The sequence below is a fragment of the Cuculus canorus genome, chromosome 5, assembly GCF_017976375.1.
Source record: "Cuculus canorus isolate bCucCan1 chromosome 5, bCucCan1.pri, whole genome shotgun sequence".
Taxonomy (NCBI): Eukaryota; Metazoa; Chordata; class Aves; order Cuculiformes; family Cuculidae; genus Cuculus; species Cuculus canorus.
The window spans coordinates 22,197,417-22,223,342 of record NC_071405.1 but is presented as its reverse complement, the minus strand read 5'-3'; the positions used below and the strand labels follow the sequence as shown (position 1 = coordinate 22,223,342).

Sequence of the window (25,926 nt, the reverse complement as noted above, 5' to 3'; positions counted from 1 at the left end):
AACCTGTTTGTTATTCTGATTTACGCTCTTCTGGGTAAACAAAAACATGATCTCTGCTTTCACACAGGCTGCTATATGCTGGCAACTAGTACAGAGGCCCTTTCAAAGGGTTTGATCCTAAACACTCCCTTTCCCAATATCCGTGTTTCTTGATGTATGGACAGGTACTGAGGAACCTTGGTTTTATGCTCACATGAAATGCAATTTGTCCAGTCTGGAACTTGTTCATGCTGTGATTTCACAATCAGCTGGCATGCAGCAGCTTGACTGATGAAAAAGGCTGGACCATACTGATCTCTTTCTTTAGATATAACTTGGCCTCTATTCTTGCCCATGTGCCTCTTCTCCCAGTCCTTTCCCTTTTTGTGGGGCAATGTGATGAATAATCAAAAACTGGGGAGCAGATTAGCTAAAACTAGCCCAAGGAAAAAAAAATGTGGTGGAGGTGCATTTGTGACAATGAAGTCAGTTAGAAATATAGAATCATTGAATCATAGAATCGCTTGCTTGGAAACGACCTTTGAGATCATCAACTCCAACCATACCTGTCCACTACTAAACCACATACCTGAGCACTTAATCTACCTGTCTTTTAAATACCTCCAGGGATGGTGACTCAACCACCTCCTTGGGCAGCCTGTGCCAGTGCCTGATAACCCTTTTGGTGAAGAATTTTTTCCTGCTGTCTAATATGAACCTCCCCTGATGCAACTTGAGGCCATTTCGTTTTGTCTTATGACCTGTCACTTGGGAGAAGAGACCAACATCCACTGTGCTACAGCCTCCTTTCAGGTAGTTGTAAACAGTGGTAATATCTCCCCTCAGCCTCCTTTTCTGCAGGCTAAACAACCCCAGTTCCCTCAGCTGCTCCTCATAAGACTTGTTCTCCAGCTCCTTTCACCAGCTTCATTGCCCTTCTCTGGACATGCTCCAGCACCTCAATGTCTTTCTTGTAGTGAGGGGCCCAAAACTGAACACAGTATTGAGGTGCAGCCTCACCAATGCCAAGTACAGGGTTACAATCACTTCCCTGGTACTGCACAAAATGGAAGAGGAATTAAAAATGTGATAAATGAGCCATCAGAGGGAAGAGGTGAGTGAGGTGAATTTATATGTACCACCCTTCTTGCTGCTTATAACATTAGCTGTTCCCATTAGGGAATTTTTCCTTTGGCAGTTATTGCTGCATGAACAATATTTGTGGAACTTGTGGTAGCAGTCCTCTACTTCTCAATAGCTTTGTATTTTTTGTCATTTGTCTGTATATTGAGTCTTTCCTCCACCTTAATAGCTATTTAATTCAGTCATATATCCAGCTCCTGTGTACAGAAAATGCTACTATACTTTGAACAGGTATTAAAAAGTTAAAATCCAAACTGTTTCCGTGGTCCTATAAATTTCTCTTTGGAGTTTATACCAACTTGTGTAGGACATGGTAAGGTACACATAAGGCTGACTTGTATCTTTTTTTGCAGCATGCTATTGATGCTGATAATGCAGGAGTCAGTCCCATAGGAGATTCCTCTAATAACAGCAGTCATTGGGACCTTGGAAGTGCCTTTTTCTTTGCTGGAACAGTCATCACAACAATAGGTATGTTTATTGTTTGTCTTTTAAAATAGGTAGTCGCACTGAGACCTGGATAATGAAGTAAATTTAAGGAACGCAGATCACAAAGAAATAAAGTGCCTGAACTGTATTTCTCTCAGTTCTCAGAAGACATGCCTCTTCGTACGTGTCAGGGGCATTGAGCCTATAGGTAAATATCAGAAGCTGTGTATACAATTAGGGTGGAATAGCAATGTTGAACTGAAACCAAGCGGCACTGAGGTAGCTAAGGCTTTATAACCTTGTTCTTGATTTAGATGCTGGTGGCTTTAATTTGCACTGAAAAGTTCAAGGACCTGTACCAGATGAAATCACTGTGCTGTGGTTGTTGGAATTTGGATTTTAATATTATAAATTAATTCAGCCATAAGGGTAACTTCCTTCCTCAGTACATCAATTAATTTTAGCTTATGCTCTGAAGTTTGATAGAAATATTATAATTCTTCTCACACTCTAATCTTTGTAACTGGAAATCTATTCACATAAGTATCACATCCTTTTTAAAATAATTCCTTGCTTTCATACTAATACTTGAAAGGAATTCCGTGAATTGTGCGCTGTTTTAAAAAAATACATTTTTTTTCTGTTCTAGAATTCATGGCCTTGAAATACTGACACATTCTTTGTATTAGATTAAGGGTATACTGAACTGCTCCATTTAGTTTTCTTGAACCGTTAATTTTAGTAAATTCATTATTCAGGCCCCCTTTTGTCCTTCTTATGCGTTTTTGTCCAATGTATTTAGTCTCTTCATCTCTGAATGCTGGCCTTACATATGCTGGGGTTTTTATCCCCTGCCCTATGAGCTAGCCTCAATTTTGAAGATTGTTAAAGCAGCTGGAATTTCAGAAGATGATATGAAAATATGATATGAAAAAAAGATAGGCTGATTACATTGATGATAAAGTTAATCTGTTGATAATTATACAATGGGTTTAGGATTTTAAGCTTGATTTCTGTGCTGTTATAGTTCGAGGTCAAGAGATACCGTTTGGAAACCACTGGCATATTCCTGCTTTTTATTTTCATTGACTTTGATTATTCTGCTGATTTCAATATTGGATAAAGTGTTTCTCTGTATCACAACTGTGATGCACACACTGGTGACTGTGTAGACAAATAAATTGACAATCACGTAACACTTAATTAGAGTGTGAGAATCTGACTGAATTCTGCAAGTTCTTTATACAGGCAATAAAACAAAAAAAACCTCCCGTGGCAGTTACAAGACTCTCTGTGGTGGTCATCTCAAACAGCAGGGTCTTTGCCTTTGGATCTGTCTTTTCTGTGTTGTCAGAGTAAGAGTGATTGTGTAGAGCATAAACGTATGGAGTGTAACTCTATGTACTAACCCACAATATCATGTATTTTTAATGGTTGCATTAAACCAGCAAATGGCAAGAAAGTAAACACTTCTAATTCAAATGTAAGAAACCCCTCTCTTAATATCTGTTTACTTAATATACTCAAGTAACAGGCTTTTAAATGACTTATTAAATTACTTATTAAAATAAATGTCACAAGCATAGTTTATGTAAGCATATTCATTGACATCTGCTATTTAAATAACTTACTGAAAGACCTTGGATTTTTGCCCACATTTGCTTTAAAGTCTCCATGAGTGAGATTTTTATAGGCTGTGTAAAGTCTATGTATTGTGTCTGAGTGTGAAAATTATTTTATTTTTTTCACCAGAACCCTGTTAGGGCTCCTCTTAGTCAGACACTCAACAGACTACCTTGTCAGCCTCGGTCCACTGGCCTGTGAAGCCTGGATTTATTTTGACTTTCAGGAGAAATGTGGGATAATGGATTAAAAGCCATTAAAAGGACTGTGGGTTGTGGGTGAGGTTGTGTGTCAGCATAGTCCTTTCGCTGTCCCATGACAGATAGGTATATCCAGTGATAGTGACAGAAACCTAATAAGATTAGGACCTGGAAGCTCAGCTTTAATTCCCAAGGACCAGGAGGAATTGCTGTAGATGAAGAAGACACTTAAATCTCCATTTCTGTGGATGCTCTGTGTTTCCATTTTATTTTATCAGTGATTTGTGATTGTGTGATCATTTTTAATATCCAAATAATTATGTACAGTCAGAATATGTATCTCTATATTCCATAAATATACCTGACCTGAAAGAAAAAGGTGCAAATATGACCACAGTTATTGGTTTTTTCACTTTAAAATTAACATTTTGTCAGAAATACAATGAGTATTGGAGCCATAATGCTTTACATAGATTTGTAGGGTTAAATTCACATGACTGATGTGGGGAAGGGAAGAAGCACCTGAACAGACTGTGGTGACTGCATGTGATTTACTGCATAGGACAGGTGGAGAGCTGCATCTCTGCAGTACAATATTCCCTATATTTTTTCTGTAGTTACAAGGTTATAAATAAAAACCAAACATGCCAAGTGTACTTGGGCCAAAATCAGAGTTTTCACTCAGGATATGTGGCCGGATAATTATGTCTTGGTCAGAATCTGTCACAGCTCCATTACCCTAACAGAGGGTGGAACGAAGGTAAGTACGCACCTTTATAACAACAGCAATGAAGATTTTTAAATATAAATGGAGTAGGATCTTTAGAGCAAGGCTTAAAAACCTCTTTGATAAAAAAAAAAAGTTAAAAACCTTTAAGAAATACAAATGTTAGGTTCTTTGTTCAGAAACTGAATAAACAGTTCAAGGGCAGGTTAGCGTAGTGTGGGTACAATTTGGAGGCTGTAACTAGTCAGCATGATGAGGGGCTGAGGAAATTATGAGCTAACTACTGAGAGTGAGCCTTGACAGATGAATCACACTCACATCAGGAAGTCATTGGCACAGCCCAAGAGGAGCAGCAGCATGCAGGCACCAGGCCAGTACAGAGGAATTTGTGTGCTGTGATAAGTCAAGCTGGATTAATTAATCAAACAACAACTTTAGATAGGACCTGGATCTATAGAAAATATGAGTAACTGAGGCTACAAAAAGAACTAAGTCATAGGGAGTAGTAGCTTGTCTGGGAAATCTGTAAACAGGAATTGCATGTAGAACAAAGGTATGTATGCAGGAACAGCAGATTTTCTAAACTCATTTGTTTTTCTAAAAAGCCACGTATAACTTCTCAGAGTCTGACAATTGTTTTTCTCCTCAGGGTATGGCAACATTGCCCCAAGCACTGTTGGAGGCAAGGTTTTCTGCATCTTGTACGCCATCTTTGGTATTCCACTATTTGGCTTCTTGCTGGCTGGGATTGGAGACCAACTTGGAACCATCTTTGGGAAGGGTATTGCAAGGGTGGAAAAAGTTTTCAGAGTAAGCTCACTGTCGGTTTTTTGCTTGTGTCGTATAACTTGCATTTAATTCTTTTACTATTACTTGCTGTCCTTTTTATGTTTTGGTCACTGTGAAATATTTACCTGTCTAGTCGAGATGATGCTTAATTTCCTTAGAGGCCTCTGTAGTCAGTGGAGATAAATAGACTTCACTAGACGGTGATGCAGGGGTTATAGATCAGGCTCGGAATTTCCTTCTTGAGGTTGTCTCCAGGGAATGCATCTCCTAAGCTAGGTTCTTTGCAAGGATTAGTTGTAAAATAGCCTTGGAACCACACGTTGTTATGGGTGTGTATGTGCATTCACTGAAAACACAGAGAAAGTAGTGTAACTTCTGGAGGAACAGGGCTGCAGAGTAGGTCCTGACTGTATTATGAATAAAGCCTAAAAGACTTGGAAAGCAGCATTAGTGGAGTGAATATGAACTAGGGAAGAGAGATGGCTGAGTGGTATGCTTTTACTGCAAGAGTTCAGATGCATTGGATTAGATCTACAGCTGCAAAAACTGGCATAATGCCACCGACTGAAATAATCTTCATGGTCTTTGCCTACTCTGCCTATCATGGATATGTTCTATGCTAGATTTCTGTATAGACTTTCTTACATGTAATTTCCCTCATGTTGCCTGAACCCTCCATTTTTGAGTCTGTATCTCCATAAGCAATTCTTCCACAAGCAGTGCTGCAGACCTGGCAAGTGCCGTTTTGATAATTTGCTAATGGTTCGCTTCAGGAAACAGAACTTCTAGCAGCGAGCTGTGTGATACTTCCTTTGGAGGCAGTGTAACTGGAGATAAGTCTTTCAAGGGACAAAGTGGATGAGTAGCTGTCCAAGCTGGTTGCTTCAATGGGCGTCTATCTATTTCTAAAACATTCCCACAGATGAAAGCAAATTGCTTGTAACTGTTTTTGAGGGGAAGTAATTGAGTATTAGACTACAGTATGAGCAATTTCCCTTTTAATTAAATTACTGTGAAGTGCCCTAGACCAACCATAAGCAGTATCTCTCAGGCTAAATGTGGAAAAAGGTGGCTGGTAATTATGGATCTGTAAGCATGTACATGCCTGACCAGAGAGCACTTGAAAATGGCCTCTATTTTCGTGAGGTGAAAACAAGGTTATTGAAAGGTGCTTCAAATTGGGCCTGGAAAAATGGAAGTAGGTAAGCTCCTTAGTTTCTTTTTAACCTAGCTTCTCGTTATACGTGCTTCACTTCAAAGGAATCTCTGAATATACCAGCCTGCTTCTGCCCAAGAAAAACTACAATCATGAAGTCATGATGCAATTGTGAGTCATAAATCTGAATTGCAAGTCATAAATCTTTGACTAATTGTCAGCTGTAGTATTGGCTTTCTGGGTGACATGGACAAGGTCATTAAACTGTCAGCATGGTAGTTTATGAATAAAATAACACATGCTCTACTTCAAGTATTTTAAGATTCACAGAAGAATGCTGTTACTAATGTTTCATACCGGGTATAGCCCTTTGGCTCGTAATGGGAGTGTTCAAAGTACTCCTTCATTTTCTTGAGTTAATGCAGTTTCTTGTTGTTTGTAACCATCTAAACTATTTCTTTTCCTCCTTGATATTTTGTCAGCTTCCAAAGCAATTTAGAGATCTGTGGTCCCCTTGTTTAGCCAAGATATATGTTTATTCCTTTTATTTCGATTCTCATAAATCCATAATATCTGTTTTTTTGAGATTGGGTGGACAGGGTTATACCTCATTTCCTTCAGTGGTCTTAGCAATGGCATTCAGCTATTTAGAATATTCCTGATATAGTTTACAATTTACATGCTTCTTAGGAACTAATCTTAATAGCACTGGTTTCATTTTATGTGTTTATTTACATAAGATTTGACATATTATAGATGATCAGTGATATATTTTATGTCATACATACTTTATATTTTTAGCTAATGCAGAATATAATTTTATTAGTTAGGTAATTTATTATCAGACTGTGTTTCCATTTTTAGGCTCCGTAAATATTTGGATGAATACATAAGTGGAGCAACAGTTCTTGATGTAACACTGAGCAGTGAGCAAAGTTTAGTTCAATATGTAGCCTTTGTTTCTTACTTTGTAACTGTCTTCATAATGAACTCAAATTCACCATGTTTTCCAGCGCAAGGCAGTCTGCTCTAGTCTTTAAAGAGAGGACATAAAAATCAGGTGAATAGTTAGGAGGAAACTAAAAGGAACAAACATAGACTAGAAAGACACTGAAAAATGTAATGAAATGTTGGGTGGTGTGCCTAACAAATCCTTAGGAGCTAGCTGAGGCGCTACTGAGTGTGTAGCTATGATCTAGTAATTTAAAAAGCTTGAACTTCCAGAAAGCTATTGACAAGTTTTCTTGTTAAAGGCCTTAAAGGAAATGAAGCTGTAATGAGATAAGAGAGAAGCTCTCACCATCAGTGCATGTTTAAAAGGTAAATGGAAATTAGGAATAGATGGTAGTGTTATCGGTGTGATTCTGCTGGAGTCCTTGCTCGGATCTGACTGTCTTAACAGATATGGCCTGGAATGGATAAGGCAAGAAGATGTTATGCTTCTAAGTGTTTCAGGATAGCTAAAATGGAAGCTGCGAAAGAATGATAAGATAATAAATAGAATCCAGTGTTGATGATACAAAATAATGCCTATTTCTTAAGTTTGAGGAAAGAAATTACAATGTATTCGTACCAAAATAATATCAAACTTCACTACTCCAAAAACAATCTGGGATTACTACGGATGATTGTCTGAAAATAGCACTGCAAAACTTATCAGCAGTTAGAAAGGGACAAAAGAATGTCAGCAAAGGAGTTGAAAAACCAAATACCATTTTACCACTGCACAAACCCATGGTGCACTTGCACCATGAATATCACATGCAGTTCTAATAATCCCATTTTGAAAAGCAATTAGAAGAAATGAAAATCAGTGCTAAGTCTGCCCCCACAGGCTTTGTAGCTGAGTGTCTAAGATGGCATTCACTACCTGACTGTGTTATTTGCATTTTAGTGGGTCTTCAAGGGCAGTTGAGAGTCCAGCTTGTAACCCTTCAGGAAGGGAATGGGAAGAAACTTTGCATGTGTCCTGGACGTTATAATATGTCAGACTTCCACATGCATAAGCCTCAACACTCTGCTTCTGTCTGTCTCAGGTTGCCTCCGTTTATCCTGTTCAACCTTACGTATGTTACTTGGCTGGTGTCAGGGCTGCCAAGAGTTCATGAAATCCTTGCAACTTTGTCATCACTTGTACAGATGGATGAAATTTCAAGGCAACTTGATGTTTCATTATGGTTAGGGTGACTTTTGAAGCTAGGTAAGAGGCAATATACTTACATTGGCAGGTGAGAAGTTTTCTCTGTCAACACAGCAGTTTTTTCACCAAATGCATTTCCTAACAGGTCTCTTGCTCCATCCACCAGTGCAGCTGTGAGCATGGAGCTGATGCCATGCAAGGAACTAGCTAGAAAGATGAAAGGAGGATTCCTCCTAGAGGAGCTGTCCTAGTGCATTTCTGCTGCATCTGACATGACCTGTGGGGAACCCCACCAAACCTCCATTAATTAGCAGCACAAACTAGAGCCTAAGAATGCCAAATTTAGCTTAGGAGCAATTTGAACTCCATAAAGGCGGAAAGAGATCTACTGTTATCTAATACACACTGCCCCCACAGTATTGACAGAATATTTCAGCAGACAAGCTGGACACGTGCCACTGCTCATCTTGTAATCCAAAACGTTGCCACTATTTTGGTGTGTAGCTAACCAGGAAAACAACTATTCTGTTGTAACTAGGTAGGGCTGGAAGTATTTACTTGAAAAATAATGCTTTGTGAAAACAGTAACTTTTCACCTACCATTTTAGGAAAAGGAGGCACCCCTGGGATATGAGGAAGTATCCCAAACCCTACTCATTGGCTAATCTATGCCATCTGTTCTACTGGAGTAATTGTGTTTGGTACAAGTAAATACACAGCAGACAGGTCAGAGATGTAAACCAAAGTGTCCACCATGGAAGCAAGCCCTACCTACTCAGCTGTTGCTTATTCCTATATGTCTCATCTTCAATGATCTGGATCAGAATATAGCTACTCGTCTGTTGTCACATGCATACAAGTGTCTTTCCTAAGAAAACAGTTATGTACAGGGTCACCAGATACACTATATGCGCTGGTCACAGGCATTCAGTATCTGGGTTCAGTGATGAGTTGGTTCTCCCAACCCATCTGAAAAAAACGATGTACACACTCAAAATCTAATTCAAAAGTAGAAAATTCCCATGCATAACTTTCACCTGGCAAAAGTTTCCAGACACTACAGAAATGAAACATGCATTCCAAGGTGACATAACCCCCCACAAAAGTAGTATTGTTATCTTACATATGTGAGGGATCTCATGAATGACCTGAGACTGTTTCTATAATAAACTGCAGAACAAACTCCATTCTTTTGTCTTGCTTTGTACATACATGTGTACACACATGCTTTGCAAGCATCTAAAGATAGAAAGAATGGCACTCCATAGGTGGAGGGCACAGTTACAGAAAGCAGCGGCTGTCATTATCATAAGTTAAATAGAGGCTAAATTCAGATAGTCTTTATTCAGACCTTGCAATGAATGTTCACATTCACTGCAAGTAGATAGGATGAGCAAAACCTGACAGATCTTCCCACACCTTGCAGTTCAGTATAGATGCAGGTATTCAGACTGTGCACAACATATTTCTGAAAAAAATCCAGAATTTTCTGTCTCCTGAGGTGAAGCCATTGTGAGTAGTTCTTGGACTTGGTGACTGCTTTTACTCCTCTGGCTTACAGTGTGACACTGAGGACAGGTCTGGTAACACAGCTAATAGTGTGTGAATTGCAACACAGGGATGTGAGCAAACAGCCAGAGACATGTATGGTTGTAAGGCTGTACTTGTGAATCTCATGTTTCAAGAAAATACACTGCTTTGTGCAGAAACTCAATGCCTCTGTGAACAACTCACACTTCACTATGCCAAGGATTTGTCAGAATAGACACATCTGCTACTGGTCATTCAAGTTTTCAGCTTAGAGAACCTGTTTGCTCATTGATCTCGTCAGAAATTGTTTGCTCTAGATTTAAGAGACATGTAAGTGTTATGAAAATAATATAATATATACTTTTTTCTTTTTTTTTTTCTGAAAGAAAGCAGTAGGCATTACCTTAACCTTGAAACAGTCCTAGTAAAAGTAGTTCTTGTAAGATGCATCTGGAGTTGGGGCAGGAGTAAGAGGAGTCCCACTGAACTGGTGGAAAACTTTCTTTTAGCAACCAGCAAAGCTCTACCTTTCTTGAACTTTGTTGTTTATCTTTCTGAATACATCAGATCTACCCTAGCTACACTTTCTCTTAGAAAGTGAACTTCTTTTCAGAGATTTTTGGCTTCTTTGATCTGTTTTGTTACTGTACAAATTAAAGGAATTGTCTTTACAAATTCCTTTTGAAAATGAATGAAAAACAGATTCTGGAAAAGAAACTTTGTACAAGAGAGTAACTGTGCAGAGGAGGAACACTTAAAAGTATAGTCTTCTTCCTTTGTCTTCTCTCTATCCATCCATTTGCTCTATTATTGCTGCCCTTGCTCTCTCTGCTCCTCTTCTTTCCCTTAGCTCACATCAAACCCTTAGCATTATACTTGCCACCAGTGCAGTACTAGTGAGTGAGTTTTCAACAAAGTTTGCTGCTCAAAGAAGTTGTTTGATGTTTCCTTGAAGTACTACCTTTACCTCTTCTTCCCTAGGGTAATGTCATAACCCAGGGACCCTTTTTGCTTCCAGCCAGGCAGCTCCCACACTGTGCTTTCTCTTCCAGCCCTGTATCAGCATAGATTCTTCTCATTTTTGTGGCAGCTGTATCTTAACTTTCAGATGAGATCATTCCCAAAGCCAGAAATTCAGATCCAGATCACTGCCTAGACAAACCAGTGAAATTATTCACGATGAGGGTGTTGAAACACCAGAACAGGTTGCCCAGGGAAGTTGTGGATGCCCCCTCCCAGCCTGCATGGGGCCTTGAGCAGCTGATCCAGTGGGAGGTGTGCCTGCCCATGGCCAGGGATGGAACTAGATGAACTTCGAGGTCCCTTCCAACCCAAACCACTCTATGATTCTATGATCATTCTGGATTTCTAGTCTTGTTACTGAACTCAAAATTTGGGACATAGTAGATAGGTGTATTATAACCTAAGTGATATGGTAGCTAGTAAGATCCTATTTGTAGTTCTGAATATGTGAACTGACACCTGCCTTTCTGAGCAAATCAAATTAATGGAAGACTGATGGAAAAGTCTCCTTTCCACTTCCTGACATCTAATCAAAATATAAAACAATCAAGACTATCTCTTCTGTTTTGTTTTATTGCGTTTCATTACTATCCAGCATCTGTGTGTTGTTACATAAGCGCCTAAAAGCTCACTCAGGATATTAACATCCTATCTTTTATTTTTTTACATTTAATAGTGATTTTCTGTAAGGAAAAAAACCTACAATTTAAAAAATTATTATTATTTAAATTAACTCAAGAAATTCCACAGGGGAGTGGTCCAGTACAATGATCAATCTACCACCTGCTGGCATCCTGGCTCTGGGCAGAGCTGTCAGGATGGGTGTGAAATTCACCCTACTGGTGCACCTACAGAGTACTATTCCAAAATAATAAAAGGGTTATGAGCTGAAATTCCAGTGTTTAGAGCTTAGCCTAACAATTTTTGGGGTCATTTCCACAAAAATAAAATAGCTGAGAGATATGAAAATCAGTCAGCAGAGAGGAATCATACATTTCCATATCTAGTAAGAATTTCTTTTTGTTGCAGTAAAGACAGTAGGTCTGATTACATTCTGGTATTGCTTATTAGCACTTTGATACCATAGAAACCAGACAGGAACAGAGCCTCAGTGTATTAAGATTGTATGGAAACACTGATTTGTAAACAATGGTTTTAAATGGACAGGAAAATATGTAGGCACAGAAAAAGATGCAATGTGTGATCAAGAGAAGAAGCCAAACAGAAATTAAAGATGAAGTGAGGCTGAGAGGTTGGAAAAAGTGATCAGGGATGACAGAAATTAAGTGAAGCCGGTGTGAAGATACTGCTAGAATGGGAAAGTTAGAGCAAACAGCCGCTCCATCAGGAGGACTTCAAGGATGTCGTGAAGTTATGCAAGAAGAAAATTAGAAGTACCAAAGCCCAACTAGAACTTAATCTGACTACTGCTATAAAATACAATTTAAAATGTTTCTATACGTTAATTAGCAATGAAAGGATGGCGAAAGAGGATCTCCATCCTTTATTGGATGCAAGTAGTAACACTGAAGAAGTGTTTTATAGCACTGATTTGCAAACCCAGAAGAAAGGTATGGAAGCAATCTCAGCTGACTATCTGTTCTTATGCCTGTAATACCTTAAAGGTCCTCCTGAGAGTTACAGTTCCCTGAGCAAGGTTAAGAAAGGGGTGCTTAAGGATTAGTTTGCTTATGTAGATACTTGTGTAGTGTTTATTTCAAATAGGTATGCACCTGAACGAACATTTCAGATATGAGCATCCTGAAATTTAGGCATGATTTAAACCAAAACCTAGACTCAGATCTGAATTTTGCAATTATTTATCACAAAGTTTATGTATAAATTCATAGCCAAATACTAACGGAAGAGATCTGCAGGCACTGTGGTATCCTTCATAATCCCCATAAAGTGTCTATGGCTAAAAATGGGCTTTACATAAGAATAATACAAATGCAAAGAATAATATAAAATCTAAATACACTCTAGTGCTTGCCAGCAATGCATCCATAGTATCTTGCGAATCTGATGAGTATTTTAGTTAATTTTCAGTTCCTCTGTTTTAAATCTGAAGACGTGCTTTTGTAAATTAGCTTATGATAAAAGTGAAATTAATGAATGCAACTACTCTAAGAACCCTGAAATTGCAGCAATTGTGTATAAAGAGCGTGGCAGAAATAGCAGCTTGGAAGAGCAATTTAGAGTAGCTGCATACTGAGCATGGACACACTAGAATCAGCAAATGTTCTCCCTCCATTCATTTCAGTTTATCTTCCTCATCAGACTTTACTTAGATCAAAAGTAATTGTCTTTAAAAACACAGTCACTGCCGAAATGTTAGACTCTTTGGAATAATTTGTCTGTAGCAATTTAAGGCAGATGTGCTCTCCTCAGGAAAATCAGATTTCAGCACAGTGACTTTTAAGGCATGTGGAAATTCAGTGTGTCTCCAACCACACTGCAGTAGGTTGTGAACCACTTCTGATGGCTGCATTCCTCCCTCCACCCTCTTGAAAAGCAGTTTCATCATGAAGAAAACAATAAGGTGCAGTGAGGAAGTATGTTTCAATCCTTTCAAAAAAACATTCTCTGACAACTGCTTAAGCCAAAATTCATGCAGTCCTGAAATCCAGGACCTAATTGTCAAGATGCATGCTCCAGGTTGGGAAACTCTGGGTGCATTCTTCTCTAGTTCGTCAGTGACATTTCTGTTATAAAGAGGACTGTTAACCTCTCTATACTCTGCAAATGTATTCGTCTCTCTGCTTCTTCCTACCTGGACTCCTTCGATACCCTTCTTAACAAGAATTGCTGTTCTAATTGCTTTTCTTGGACATAAAGCAGTCCAGACCCATGACCATTTGGACACTTTGCTGTAGTATGTCTAGCAGTGGCAGAAGTGTGAATGTAGACTTTTACAAACTTGAAGTGGAGGATGAAAGGCAGGAGTGGTAAATTTACAATGGCTGTCTCTGAAATACTTTTCTCCTTGAGATACTGCAGGAGACTTTTTCTTTTTTTCATGTTTCTAATCCGTGCTTTAATTATGGTGATGGAAGGATATCAGAAAGTTTTATTTTTGCTTTTGATCATCACCTGCTTTAGTAGTCCTTGTACTCCAATGCCAAAAGAAGATAAAGGAAAATCATAATCCTGTGGGTGAGATAAATAACCAAAGCTGTGCACTCTGACTTAATTACATGTAGTGAGTCAAGTCTTCATCCACCAAAGTCAAATTTATCTCTGAATTCTGTTTTAGGGTCAACCACTGGCTTGTGGTATGGTCTTGAATTTGGTTTTACTTTTTGGATTACTTCCCCTTCTGTTATGTTTGAGCTGCAGGAAGATATATTTTTCTGCACAGTGCTGAGATAGTATGCTAGTACTAAAAATTAATGACAAAATCCATGGATCCCAGTTTTTGGCATTTTGTTTCCTGTAAGGTAATTAATTCAGTTAGGGATACTTACAGATAATCTGCTTCAGGGAAAGCAACTGAAGTGCAGCAAACCTTTTGCTGATTTTTCCATATGCACTGATCTTTGCTGCCGAGTATAGGTTTGGAATCTATGGCTTGTGTTGACTGGCTGAGGAGCACATCTTTTTTTGCAAGTCAATAATTTGCAATATGGTATATAATTTAAGGGTTAATATTAACCTGAACAGTTAGATTCAGATCTTGACATTTCTGAAAGATCTTTTAAACATTTTAGCTTTATCAACAATGTCTGTTAGGTCTGTAAGGGCTTGTGAGAAATATAGCATCAACCTGAGACAAATTCAAAGAGAGGAACTTGAAGGTTTTGGAGTGAGTCTGTCTCTAAAGAGAGCCCCAGGAGGTGCTGAGCCTGCTGGTAGTTGAAAAGGGCATTCCTGGGGTTGCTAGAAGGAGAAGGCAGCAGCTCTGTAAGAAGAGAGAACATGTCAACACCAGGAAGTGATAATAATTGCTCCAATTTTAGAATCAAATCAGTCTCACTAAATGATAGTATAAACCAAAGAGGGAAGACTTTTCTAAAGCCAGGCTTTAAAAGTGCTTACATCCAGAGTAGAGTGATGTCTGGAAATCTCAAGTCAGCTCCAGTGCACCAAACCCGAAACCCAATATGCACTGAAGTCCACCCCAAAAGTGATTATAACTGGTGGTACTGTAACCCCTCTTTCTGTAAGTGTTAGGCGCTGCACAGCATAGCTGTTGATTACATGATCCTCCAGAGGAAATCTTGTACTTGCTTTGCCTGCTTATGTGAAGCCTTTTAATATCTTTTCAGGTTTTTTTCTTTATTATTTAAAGTTACTAGAGGTTCAAATCATCAATTCTTCTTACTGGAGTCATACTCTTGTCACCAAATTCCAGAGATCATAATATTTTAAAGCTCTTAAAAGCAGATTATTGTGTGACACCTAGTCAGGAATCCATGATTAAAACAAAAGCTTTTTTTATCACTGTTCAGGTATTGATCTGTATTAAAGTAAATTGTAATAGTTATTTTTTTCCTACGAGAAGCAATTTTCATTACATTGCTTTCTGATTGTGGATAGACTGTGGCTATTGTAGCATACAAATCCCAAATCTTCTGTTATTGTCAGGGTTTTTCTTCATCTACTTTAGCTTTTTTTTTTGTAGGGTGCTTAATATGTTAGCACCTGTTTGAATGTCCACACAGAATTAATTAATACGTCAAAGACAGGTGTAGTAGGCAATTACTGGTTAAAAATCTGATTAAAGTGCAAGTTGAGACAGTATTTGGCAGTTGACACTGTGTAGAAGAGTTTCCAAACCCTTCTGTGAGTGATGGCTTGATCTATGCATGAAGATTTATCATCCTTAAAGAATACAGAACCAGTAGAGTAATGGTGAATTAAATTTTCAGGGATTATCTCTGGAATATAATCTCTGTCCTTTTCCCAGATATTGTTTCCTCTGTTTGTTTCTTTTCTGTTTACTGTGGTGAAAAAAAGATGAGCATTTTGCTTTCTCTATTTCAAAGCCCAGTCTTTGCCACTTTTTACTTGGTTTGAAACCAGGATGTGGAAACTTCTCTGTGTTCTTGACACTGAAGTGCTGAAATACCAAATCTGATGTGCCAGAGTTTTGATGCAGGTGTTGCCATCTCTGAAAACCTGATTTATAGTCTAAAGAAAATCCTAACATCAATATTGTTTAAGTTTGCCATATAGGGAGTAAAGAAAAAACAAGACAGAAATGACAGAAATGGCAACCCAAAATCATTCGTAATAGACTGATTGCAAAAAAATCAGAGAAGGCTGTGAGGAGTGGGTGGAGAGTTGTGGCATGGAAGGACACTTCTAGGGGTGAGGCATTTTCCCTCTTTCCATGTTTTTGCCTGGAGGAAGCTGCTCTGTATTCCTCGTTTTACTTTCCTTCCACTTCCCTGGGATCTGTAGGCCACCTGGACTAAAATTAACTTTGTGTGGGCTAGTTACCTGCAAGAATACTCTTTGATTACTTGGCTAGTAACAACTAGAGTTTTTCACTAGAAGGACTGCAATATTGCAGTCTTTGTAGCGTGGATATCTAGCTGGTAAATAAAAAATATTCTTTGAAGGCTTCTGCAAAAATTTATTGTAAAGAATGATGTGTATTCTTGTACACAAGAAGGAAGGGCTGCTTGTCCAAAAAGTCTAGCCTGAATATCTGTCCTTTGTTTAACCTTTCAGTATATAGTCCAAGAAAGCATCTACTCTAGCCTTAGGAATGCTGCTGTTGTTACATTTCTATTGACTAAGGAAATGTTCTGAAAACTCACCAGTATGAAGGAATCTGCATGCTTTATTCCACTGTAGAGAAAGAAAGTAAAAGAAAGCAATGAAATAACAGAAAAAAAAAAAGAAATCCCAAACAGAGCTAAAAAAAAAAGAATGTTGAGTTTCTCCACCCTGCTGAGGTATTTCTAACATGAAGTTCAATTTTCTTTTTCTTGCTATGTCCTTGAAAGTGGCCATGTCATGCAATAGATAAGAAGATCTCTCTTTGATCTAGCTGCACTAATTTTCTTTCTCTGTCTCAGTGCATTTGTTAATGAGATGCTGAGCATATACTCATAAATCTGTCCCTGCTGGTATGTGGCACTTTTCTTTGCACCATCATAACTGCATTTTATTTCTTCCCCTGAACTTCACTGATGAACAAGATGAAAGCATTGACTCAACGCTGATCAAAATCAGGGTTACCAGGAATGGCAAGGCAAAATCCCTTCAGGTACAGGGAAGTGATGTAGAAAAACCATTGTTAACCCATTCCTGCACTCCCTGGGAGAAGAGAATATAGGTGTAACTCAAAAGGGGGTTGAAGGAAGGAGAAATACATTCCAAATTTGGCCTCTTTGAGCATCCTTTAAAATTGCTTATGTCTGTGCCATGAACCTCTGTTGTCCTTTATCTGCTCCAATGTCTGAGAAGACCATATATATAATGGAACCCTCTTATTCAACATTTATTTTTTTCTTGGACTGAACACAGCTCAGCCAGAGCAGAGGTTTGGGCTTATTAATGTTATTTTTGTTTTTTCAGTAGCATAATAAGCAATGTGCAAAATTTAGTTGGTGCATATTAGAAACCCCTGTGTGTGCTTCCTAGAGAGAGGAAGAAGATTGCAAAGGGGTATATCAAGCCTAGAAAATTTCGGATCCAGTGTTTCTGTATTTTCATAACACAGTATCAGTACTCACATTATGACTGCAGGTAGATCAATGCCTAGAGATTTACAAAAATAACATTGGAGAAAGCTGCTTCTCTATGAGAAGCTTGCTGCGTATTCCATCTGGGTCTAGACAACACCCTGCAGAAGTGTGGTTTTGTGGGGAAAAACAGTGATGTAAAAAAAAAAAAAAAAAAAAATCTTTACTTTGACCCATGCCATGTATGTGTTCAGGATTGTCTCTTCCAAGCTTAGTAACAAATGTGAGAGATTACAGCTTTTTATATCTGTCTTCCCTATGGCACTCACTACAGTTAAGAAATAGGGGATGGATTTTGCATCTTCGTGTGCAGCAATAGAGGTGCTCTTTATATAACATGAGAATTAAAATAGCACTGAGGCACCAAGAGAGCTGGTTAGGCTGTAGCCTATCTCTAATATAATGGTTCATGCCACTGCACTTAGCCCACAGAGGTGTCAGAAATGTCATATATATTTTAAAATATTTTATTCAGAATTCTGCTGCTATACTTTCAACGAGTGTTGCCTTCATTGATGTGCTGAGTAGACCTTGGCTGACAGCAAGCACCCACGTGGCTGGCTGCTCACTCCGGTCCCTGCAGGGGGAGAACAAGAGGGGTAAAACTCATGGGTCAAAATAAAGGCAGTGAAATCCCTTACCAAGTACTGTCAGGGGCAAAATGGACTTGACTTATGGAATTTAACTTAACTTATTGCCAATTAGCATAAATATTTCTTTACTGATTTTGGTGTTTGGAAACAAAAAAAAAAAGAGAAGCATTCAAAATGTCTTTCCTCCCTCTTTTCCAGGCTCAGTTTCACTCTCAGGCTCACTTCACTCCATACACCTCTACTCCACCCATGTTATCACTGCAGGTCGCACTTAATCTCTCCAGTGCAGCAGTGACTGGCACAGGGTTTGGGATCAGGACACAGTGATTTCTCTCTGCCACTCTTTCTCAGCCCTTTTCCTCTGGTCTTTCACTGGTCACATGTGGGCTGCAGTCCCTTCAGGGAGGTACCTGTTCTGCCATGGAGCACCTCCCAACTACCTTGACTTTATTATTCCCTCATTCCCTACTCTGGTCCCTCCTCCTTTGCCTGTCCAGCATTTCTGCCCTTTCTTAAATATGTTTCTGCAGGGGTGCCACCATCTAGTCTGAGGGACTCAGCAGTGTCCTGGGGTGAATCTGCTGAAGCAGGCTGGAACTGGCTGTGTTCAGAGAACACGGAAAAACAAGATTGTTATATTGTACTTACATGTTATCGCATACCTGAAGTATGTGGCAGAGAAAAAAATAGAACCAATATATCTGATAATCTGTTTTATGCTTTGAATACAAAGACTGATTTTCCTCTTATTAAAATATTGTGATCTGGAGAAAGTGATTTAGAAGACAAGCTCTTTAGTTAGTGCACGGGCAGAGATAATCTGCTCCAACAATAGATGGCAGCATGGAAGAGGGCATAAAGGTAAGGATAGCTAAAGGGAATGAAAGTAATGTGAAAGAAATGTGTTTTGTTTGGAAGAGTGTTCCAAATGCAGACAGTTGTGGAGAGATAAGGACAGTGTGTTCCAAGCAGGCACACTATACTAGCACTAAAAATATGATATTGGTTGTCTAGGCAAAAAGGTATACAACTTGCTGATAGTCTTGGGAGTATTTGTCAGGAATTCAGAAAAGAAAATGTTTGGAAGGTGTAGGAGCCATCTGAGCTCACTGTGAAGCAGCAAATGTTCCAGTGCTATTTTTGGTTGAGTAGTACTGTATGCTGGAGGAGTTTCTGTGAAATTGGAGGTGACACTACAAAATTTTGGAATAAGCATATTTCAAATATGCTGTTCATAGAAATATATGTGTGCCATATATTTAGCATTTAGTCTAGTCTGATAAATGGCTGTAATGTCTTTTCATTTTATACTTAATATCTCTTACTCCCTTTTGGAAGGAATATGTATCATCCCCATGGTCTCAGCTTGAGAAGTTAAGAACCTTGTGTAGTACTTTTGTTGTCATTGGTTAGGTCAGAAAAAATGTTCCAGTTAATTCAATTGAAAAGGGGAGGAGCGGTAAAAGAATCCATCTCATCAGCTTTAATCTGTAGGATCAGAGAGATAGAAAATAAAGGGAAAAAAAGAAACAGGAAAAAGGATTTCCTTTACCCTCTGAAATTATTGGCTAAGGCAAACATGGATAAGACCCTCGTGTATGTAATAGAAAATAAAGAAAAAGCGAGGTCACAATTATTGATGGAAAAGTTGCATGAGAACTAAATTCCACTGATAAGGGTGTTTTCATGGGAATGTCTCTCCTCATCGCTCTTGGCACTAGAGCAGATTGACCATAGGCTGTTTGAATTATTATGAAGGAGATATCATTGATGTTGGTGTTTAGCGCTTAGCCCACCTTAAGAGTAAAAATCAGCACCTTCATTACTGAGTGGAAATGACCCCTCATAGGTGGCTGTATCACAGAAAACTCTTCATTATTTTCTTAGATTCCTCCTCAGATCTTTTCCAGATTAGCTTTAAGTGAATTTAGATTGAAGTCTCTCTCATTAGCAGGCATTGATTTATTTATATTTGATGAATGTCTTACAAATTATTTGTTCCATTAGTGTGGAGAAGAACCTGTTGGTAAAACAAAACTGAAAAAAAAAAAAAGGAGTAGAAAGTATGTCTTTCAAGAGTGTTTTTTAAGAGTGTTTTCATTTTACTTAAACCACTGTAAGATGAACTACTTTACCTGGAAATGCCTCTGTTGCTATTTCATTTTGATCCTTATAGAAAACTCTGTATTTATTGCAACAAAATGGGCTCAGACCATGTGTTAGCCTGGCTGGAGTTGCTGAGCTGTTTGCCAGTGTTTAGCTCCGGACTGAAAATACTATTTGAAAAAGAAGTTTGTATGAACCTTTTCAGATTTCTCAACCTTTAATGCTATTTATGTATATGTAGTGTTATATATATATATGTGGTATATTTTATACATATTTATTTCTTTTAATAATGACTTTGCTCAGTGTAATACTGCAGTGGCTTAGGCTAGCCTAGTCTCATCTTGATATAGCTGTGCCAAAACTGGAGTGTAAATGTTGTATTTTCCTATTCCTGAGAATCCAGGCAGCACAAAATGGTGTTCTTTGTTGTAAAATAGCAAGGCCAACTTCATCCAACATCCACACACACACACAAAAATTAAGTGTAGGGACACTTAAATCTCAAACAGTTTCAGAACTTAAAGTATTTATGAAACATGGAATATTTACACTGCTACCTAGGTTCTAAATGCAGAGAATCTCAGATCAGATGAGTGCCTAATGAGAGTCTGACATTGCACCTCTAAAAGAAATGCTCATACTTTAGTGGAAGCAGTAATATTGCTCACAAGCTGGTTAGGTGTTAACCGGTTGAGGCAATATCTCTTCTGTATATTATAGAGATAACTTCTGAGACCTTATTTCCTGTGTAGGCAATGTCCTAATCTGAAATGATATTTCACTTCTGGGTTAAGGGAGATGCTTGATTAGTAAGAATAATTTGGAAATATGTGACTTACCGAGATATCCATATGTGATTTACCGAGATATCCATATTCTTTTTCCAGGATAAATACAGACTTTACATTGCTACTGTAATTAATCCACAATAAGATTTCTAGTAATTTCCAGGTTTCTCATGAAACTGTATTGAATTTTGAGTTTATTTATAGCAGAGAAAATCCAAAATAAATCTTCTAGAGTCAGTTTTGTTATTCCAGGCTTGCATGAATATCGCTGAAACAAAATCTAAGTTTATATTAAATAAATTGAGAGCTTATATGACCTAGGAGTGTAAAATGTTGCAATTACACTGCTTATATCTGTATTCATTTTATAGCAGCTAGTAACACACATACTCTTCGTTCAAGAGCTTTCTAGTGTGGATTTATGTAGGTAATTTAATCTCAGGTCATTTGGTATTTGACATAAATCCTTTATTTCTGGAGTAAACCAATAATATAGCTATCTATTTTTGAAAAAAGAGATTTAACCTTCATATTTGTGAATGAAAGACAGAAATCCTAAGTCTAGAATACCCAAAGCATGAATTATTTCTGCATAAAATCTCATAGGTTTAGAGGGAAAAAAAACAGGTCTGTTTCCATTTTAATCTTGGTTTTGCTTGTTGAGTGCTTGGTGCTGGTGAGACAATGTGAGTATACATATGATCTGTGGAGGTGTGAATGTGTGCTTTTTCTTACACATTGAACCTGAAATGGAGTGTACTGGAGCCTTTCTGAAGCTCAGGACTGTTTTTTCCAGGCTGTGTTTCTGGTAGGCTAGTAGTGCATAGAAAATGGGAGTCAAAATTTTCTTGGACCAGACACAGAGATTCAATATTACCTGGGCAGGGCTATCGCTAACAGCGAGGGAGGGTTGTATTCTACTTAATAAGCTCACAAAAGGCAGAAAGAAACATACCAAGTGACACTAGCATGATCAGTCTGCCATTCTCAAGGTATAAAGTCCCAGAAATCAACTCAAAAAATATTGTTTTTATTTTGTTATTTCCTTCTTCTAGAAAAAACAAGTGAGTCAAACAAAGATCCGGGTGATCTCTACTATCCTCTTCATCCTGGCAGGCTGCGTTGTCTTTGTGACCATTCCTGCAGTTATCTTCAAACACATCGAGGGATGGACAGCCTTGGAGTCCATCTACTTTGTGGTTGTCACTCTGACTACTGTTGGCTTTGGTGACTTTGTAGCAGGTGAGCAGCTTCGAGCCTTGGTGCTGTGTATGAGGGCCTTGGCTCTTTGGATTTGTTTTGTGGTGTAGAGAGGAGACTTTCCACAATGTATTATATTCCAGTGAAGTGATGTGAGGACTTCCTGTTAAGGTTACTGTGCAGTAGGACAATGGGTTGATTTAAGATCCAGATGCTTTGCTGTCTGCAGACTATAACCTTTCAGAAACTTAGATAATGGGAGCCTGGGAAGTCTTGACTACTCTTTATCATGCAATGAATTATGCAAAAGTCAAATTACTTTCACACTGAATTCAGGATTTGTATTAGTCCATTTGGGCTCAATCTGAGGCTGACTGCAGAAGCAAGTAGCCAAAATTATGAATGCAAGAAGTTTTTACAAAGTAGAGCTGAGCCATAGGCCCAGAGAAGTAGTAGTGGTCTGCTACGACAGCAGATGCAGCGTTCCAGAAAATGCATTTTGTTCTCTAACCTTGGCAGAAATTTTGACATTGCATTTGCCCTATTAAGGAAAACTCGTGTGTGAAAAGGACTTATGTAGTATGCTTCTCAGCGCTGGGAGGATACTCTCCAAGATTAATACAGTACTAGCAGGAACTATAAATATCCATCCTTATTGATTCCCAAAGAAGGAGTCAAGATTGTTAGCTGGAGAGATGAGAGACTTTTTTTTTTCCCCCCACATAACTGCCTTGCTAACGAAAAGGTGCTTAAAATAAGTGTATATTATTTCCCAGTAGTGGATGACCTCTACTCCTCATTCCTGCTAGTGGTCCTTTTAATTAGGACACTAAGATGTCTATGTTACAAACAGCCGTATTATGGTGCTGTTTCGTTACTTCTATAAATCACTGAAAAATGAGTTAAAAGCATCAAAAGAAACTACAGGGATATATAAAGTTTTCCTTGCTGAAGAGCTGCAGATAAGTATTTTTGCAGAGAAAGAATCTAATCCTCATCTATTATGACACAGTGGTATAGAAGACATGAATTATTGAGGAAGAAAAGGCACTGAACAAAGAGAGCCCTGGATACGAAAAAGAAGTGTTCTACAAGCATTCAGATACAGAAGTAATTGTGTCAGCTTGGTCCATTTTAATTACTTAAATGTGAAAAGTAGCTCACTGATGTTCTGTCTTTATGGTATCACAGTGTGAAGTAAAAATAATTCGCAATATTTTTCTTAAGCATATCACACTTTGGTATTGTTTTAATGGTACGGTAGTAAAAAGGATCTGAATATTAAATTAAATTGTCCTTTATCCAACATGATTAGGAGAATATAATTCACAGCTGAGTGTCTACTAACAACCAGGATTTTTCAAAAGTCAGATCGAAGGCCTTGAATGAGAAAACTTCAGAGGAGATCTCATGATAAGCGTTTAACGCAGGTGATCACCAGGAGATTTGGGGTTTATTGCTGGTTTGAGACAGATTTTCTGTCACTTTTATTTTCTGTCACTTTAATCTCTCAGTATCTCTGTCCCTTCTACATCAGATCAAAAATACTACATCATATTGGGTAAAACAGCATCAATGGAGCTATGCTGATTTATTACACCTAGAATGTGTCCCAGCTCTCAGCAAGCTGGGGAAGGTTTTGTACTACTGTTGAAGATACAATTATAGATGAAGCCTGAAAAAAACCCAGAATATTTGATAGGCTGAAAAAAGTAGTCTTATACTTTCTCAATCACCTGTTACTCTGTAAGATAGGCCTAGACATTCTATTTCATAGCAAGCTTCCTCAGAGAAATGTATGATCAGAGAGCCTCATTGTACCATAGCAACAGCAGCCCCCACCTTCCATTGTCTTACACTCTTACAGACTGGAAAAAAGAGACTGATACATGTGGTCTATGGGAAGACATTAACGTAGAAAACAATATTTTGATCCCTGCCAATTCTCAAAGGTCTGACTTTCCATGGGGATGTTTGAACAACGTACATACACTTGTACTGAGTCTGGATAAAATTAGAGTCATGAGAATGTCTCAGGCAAAAAAATCAGGGGGAAATGCTAAACTGTGTTGTATGCTGATTTTAATGGGAGAAAATGCTAAAATCTCTCTCTAGTCATACAGCAGAGGTACAGGTTGGTGTCTAGCTCTTGTCTAACCAAGGCTGGAGTTCAGGAAACATGTAATTCTCTGTCCAAGTTCCCTGGTAGGCTTGCTTTTCAGGCAGAGATTTATGCAGGTATCACCAAGGTGATGTTTGTTCACCTGCATTGAAGGATATGGCTGTGCCCATGGGACTGTGCAGACTCTTGCCACTTGCTGTCTTCAGCTCAGGGTTGTGCCTGCCTCTCATTGGCACTCATTCTTGCAGGGCACACAGCACTATGATGGGTCTGGGAATCTCAAAAATGAGGTTGTGACTGCTTTCTTTTGGAAAAGCGTATTCTATTCTGTGATAGGCCTGGCTACTGCTTCACTCACTTTAGACTCTTCATAGTCCATTAGATTTGCCAACTGTCTCACATACTTGTTTTCCCAGAACATCCTGAGACTTGCATGAAGACCACATGGGATATTTGTTGCTTCATTTGATCCATATCTTCTCTCAAGTCACTGGCCAGAGAATGCACTACTGTAACTGATGCCCAAGCAGATATTATTTCTTTATTATCAGGGCTGATGCACAGTTGGCTTCCTGTCAAATATCCTGATTTGAAGGGGAGGACAAAGCTACTTTTCTTTCTCCTGCCCATAGGTGTCTCAATCCCCAAAAGTCTGGAAACTCTATAACTTGAGGGGGTTGAACTGTACAGTTTCTCAACTACCAGGCTGCAGGCAGTGGAGAATAAAGAAGACCAGCTGTACTAATTGTTTTTTTCTTGGAAATATATTCATGCTGTTGCAAAGTACTATCAAAGCAGGAATTTCATACTTGCTTCAGAGTATGAGCAATACAAAGAAAAGCATTTACTAGGTGCCCTGGCAGGTCACAGCAGCCGAATAGTAGGTAATTTGGACGAGTCTTAAATTAAAATAGACTGCGTTCTTCCCGTCTGCCATACCTCTTGTCTTTTTTTAGAACTGCAGTGGTGTTGGTAAGAACCAAGAAATACTTTGAGGAATTTCTCAGAATTGCAGATACTTTGTCATAATTTTTGCACCTCATGATTGCTAAGTATAAGTATGTGCTTATTTCAGGAGGAAATGCTGATATCCATTATCGGGAGTGGTATAAACCTTTAGTGTGGTTCTGGATCCTTGTTGGCCTTGCCTATTTTGCTGCTGTCCTGAAAATGATTGGAGACTGGTTAAGAGTCCTGTCCAAGAAGACAAAAGAAGAGGTATGACTAGTAATTGCTCAGTAATTTGTCATTTTGCTAGAGAGCTTTAAGTGCCTGATTCCTGCTTGCTAGAGAAGGATACTGCTCTGCATGACCAATGCTCAATACTCCCTATGGTTTACTTAAGTAGCTGCCTTTGCTATCCAGTTCTGATCTTTAGCTCCTTCACAAAGAGGGAGGAAAAAAGCAACTGAAGCAACCTAGGTTGTTACGCCTCTACCAATACTACCAAATACACAGAATACATCAGTAGAATTTCAGTTATGGAGTAAGAGAGGCCAGCCTTCACTCTGAAACTAACTACAAAGTCGTTTTGTAGTGTTCTCTCTTTTTCAGTGTTCTCTCTTTAAGAATTCAATTTCAAGTCATAAGTCAATTTCAGTGTTCTCTCTTTAAGAATTGGAGAGTCGTGGGTTTTGAAGGCATTAGTTGGTGCTCTTCATTTTGAAAGAAGAATCT

General features: G+C 38.5%; 1 protein-coding gene across 2 annotated transcripts in view; it reads left to right on the top strand.

The window, feature by feature from the left end:
* Nucleotides 1-25,926, top strand: part of KCNK10 (potassium two pore domain channel subfamily K member 10) — a 75,252-nt gene that overhangs the window by 32,423 nt on the left and 16,903 nt on the right. For both annotated transcript variants that reach the window (XM_054068960.1, XM_054068959.1), the window contains exons 4-7: nt 1,476-1,593; nt 4,751-4,911; nt 21,983-22,169; nt 25,325-25,467. In XM_054068960.1, coding sequence (XP_053924935.1) covers nt 1,476-1,593; nt 4,751-4,911; nt 21,983-22,169; nt 25,325-25,467 — 609 coding nt within the window. The remainder of the gene's footprint in view (nt 1-1,475; nt 1,594-4,750; nt 4,912-21,982; nt 22,170-25,324; nt 25,468-25,926) is intronic.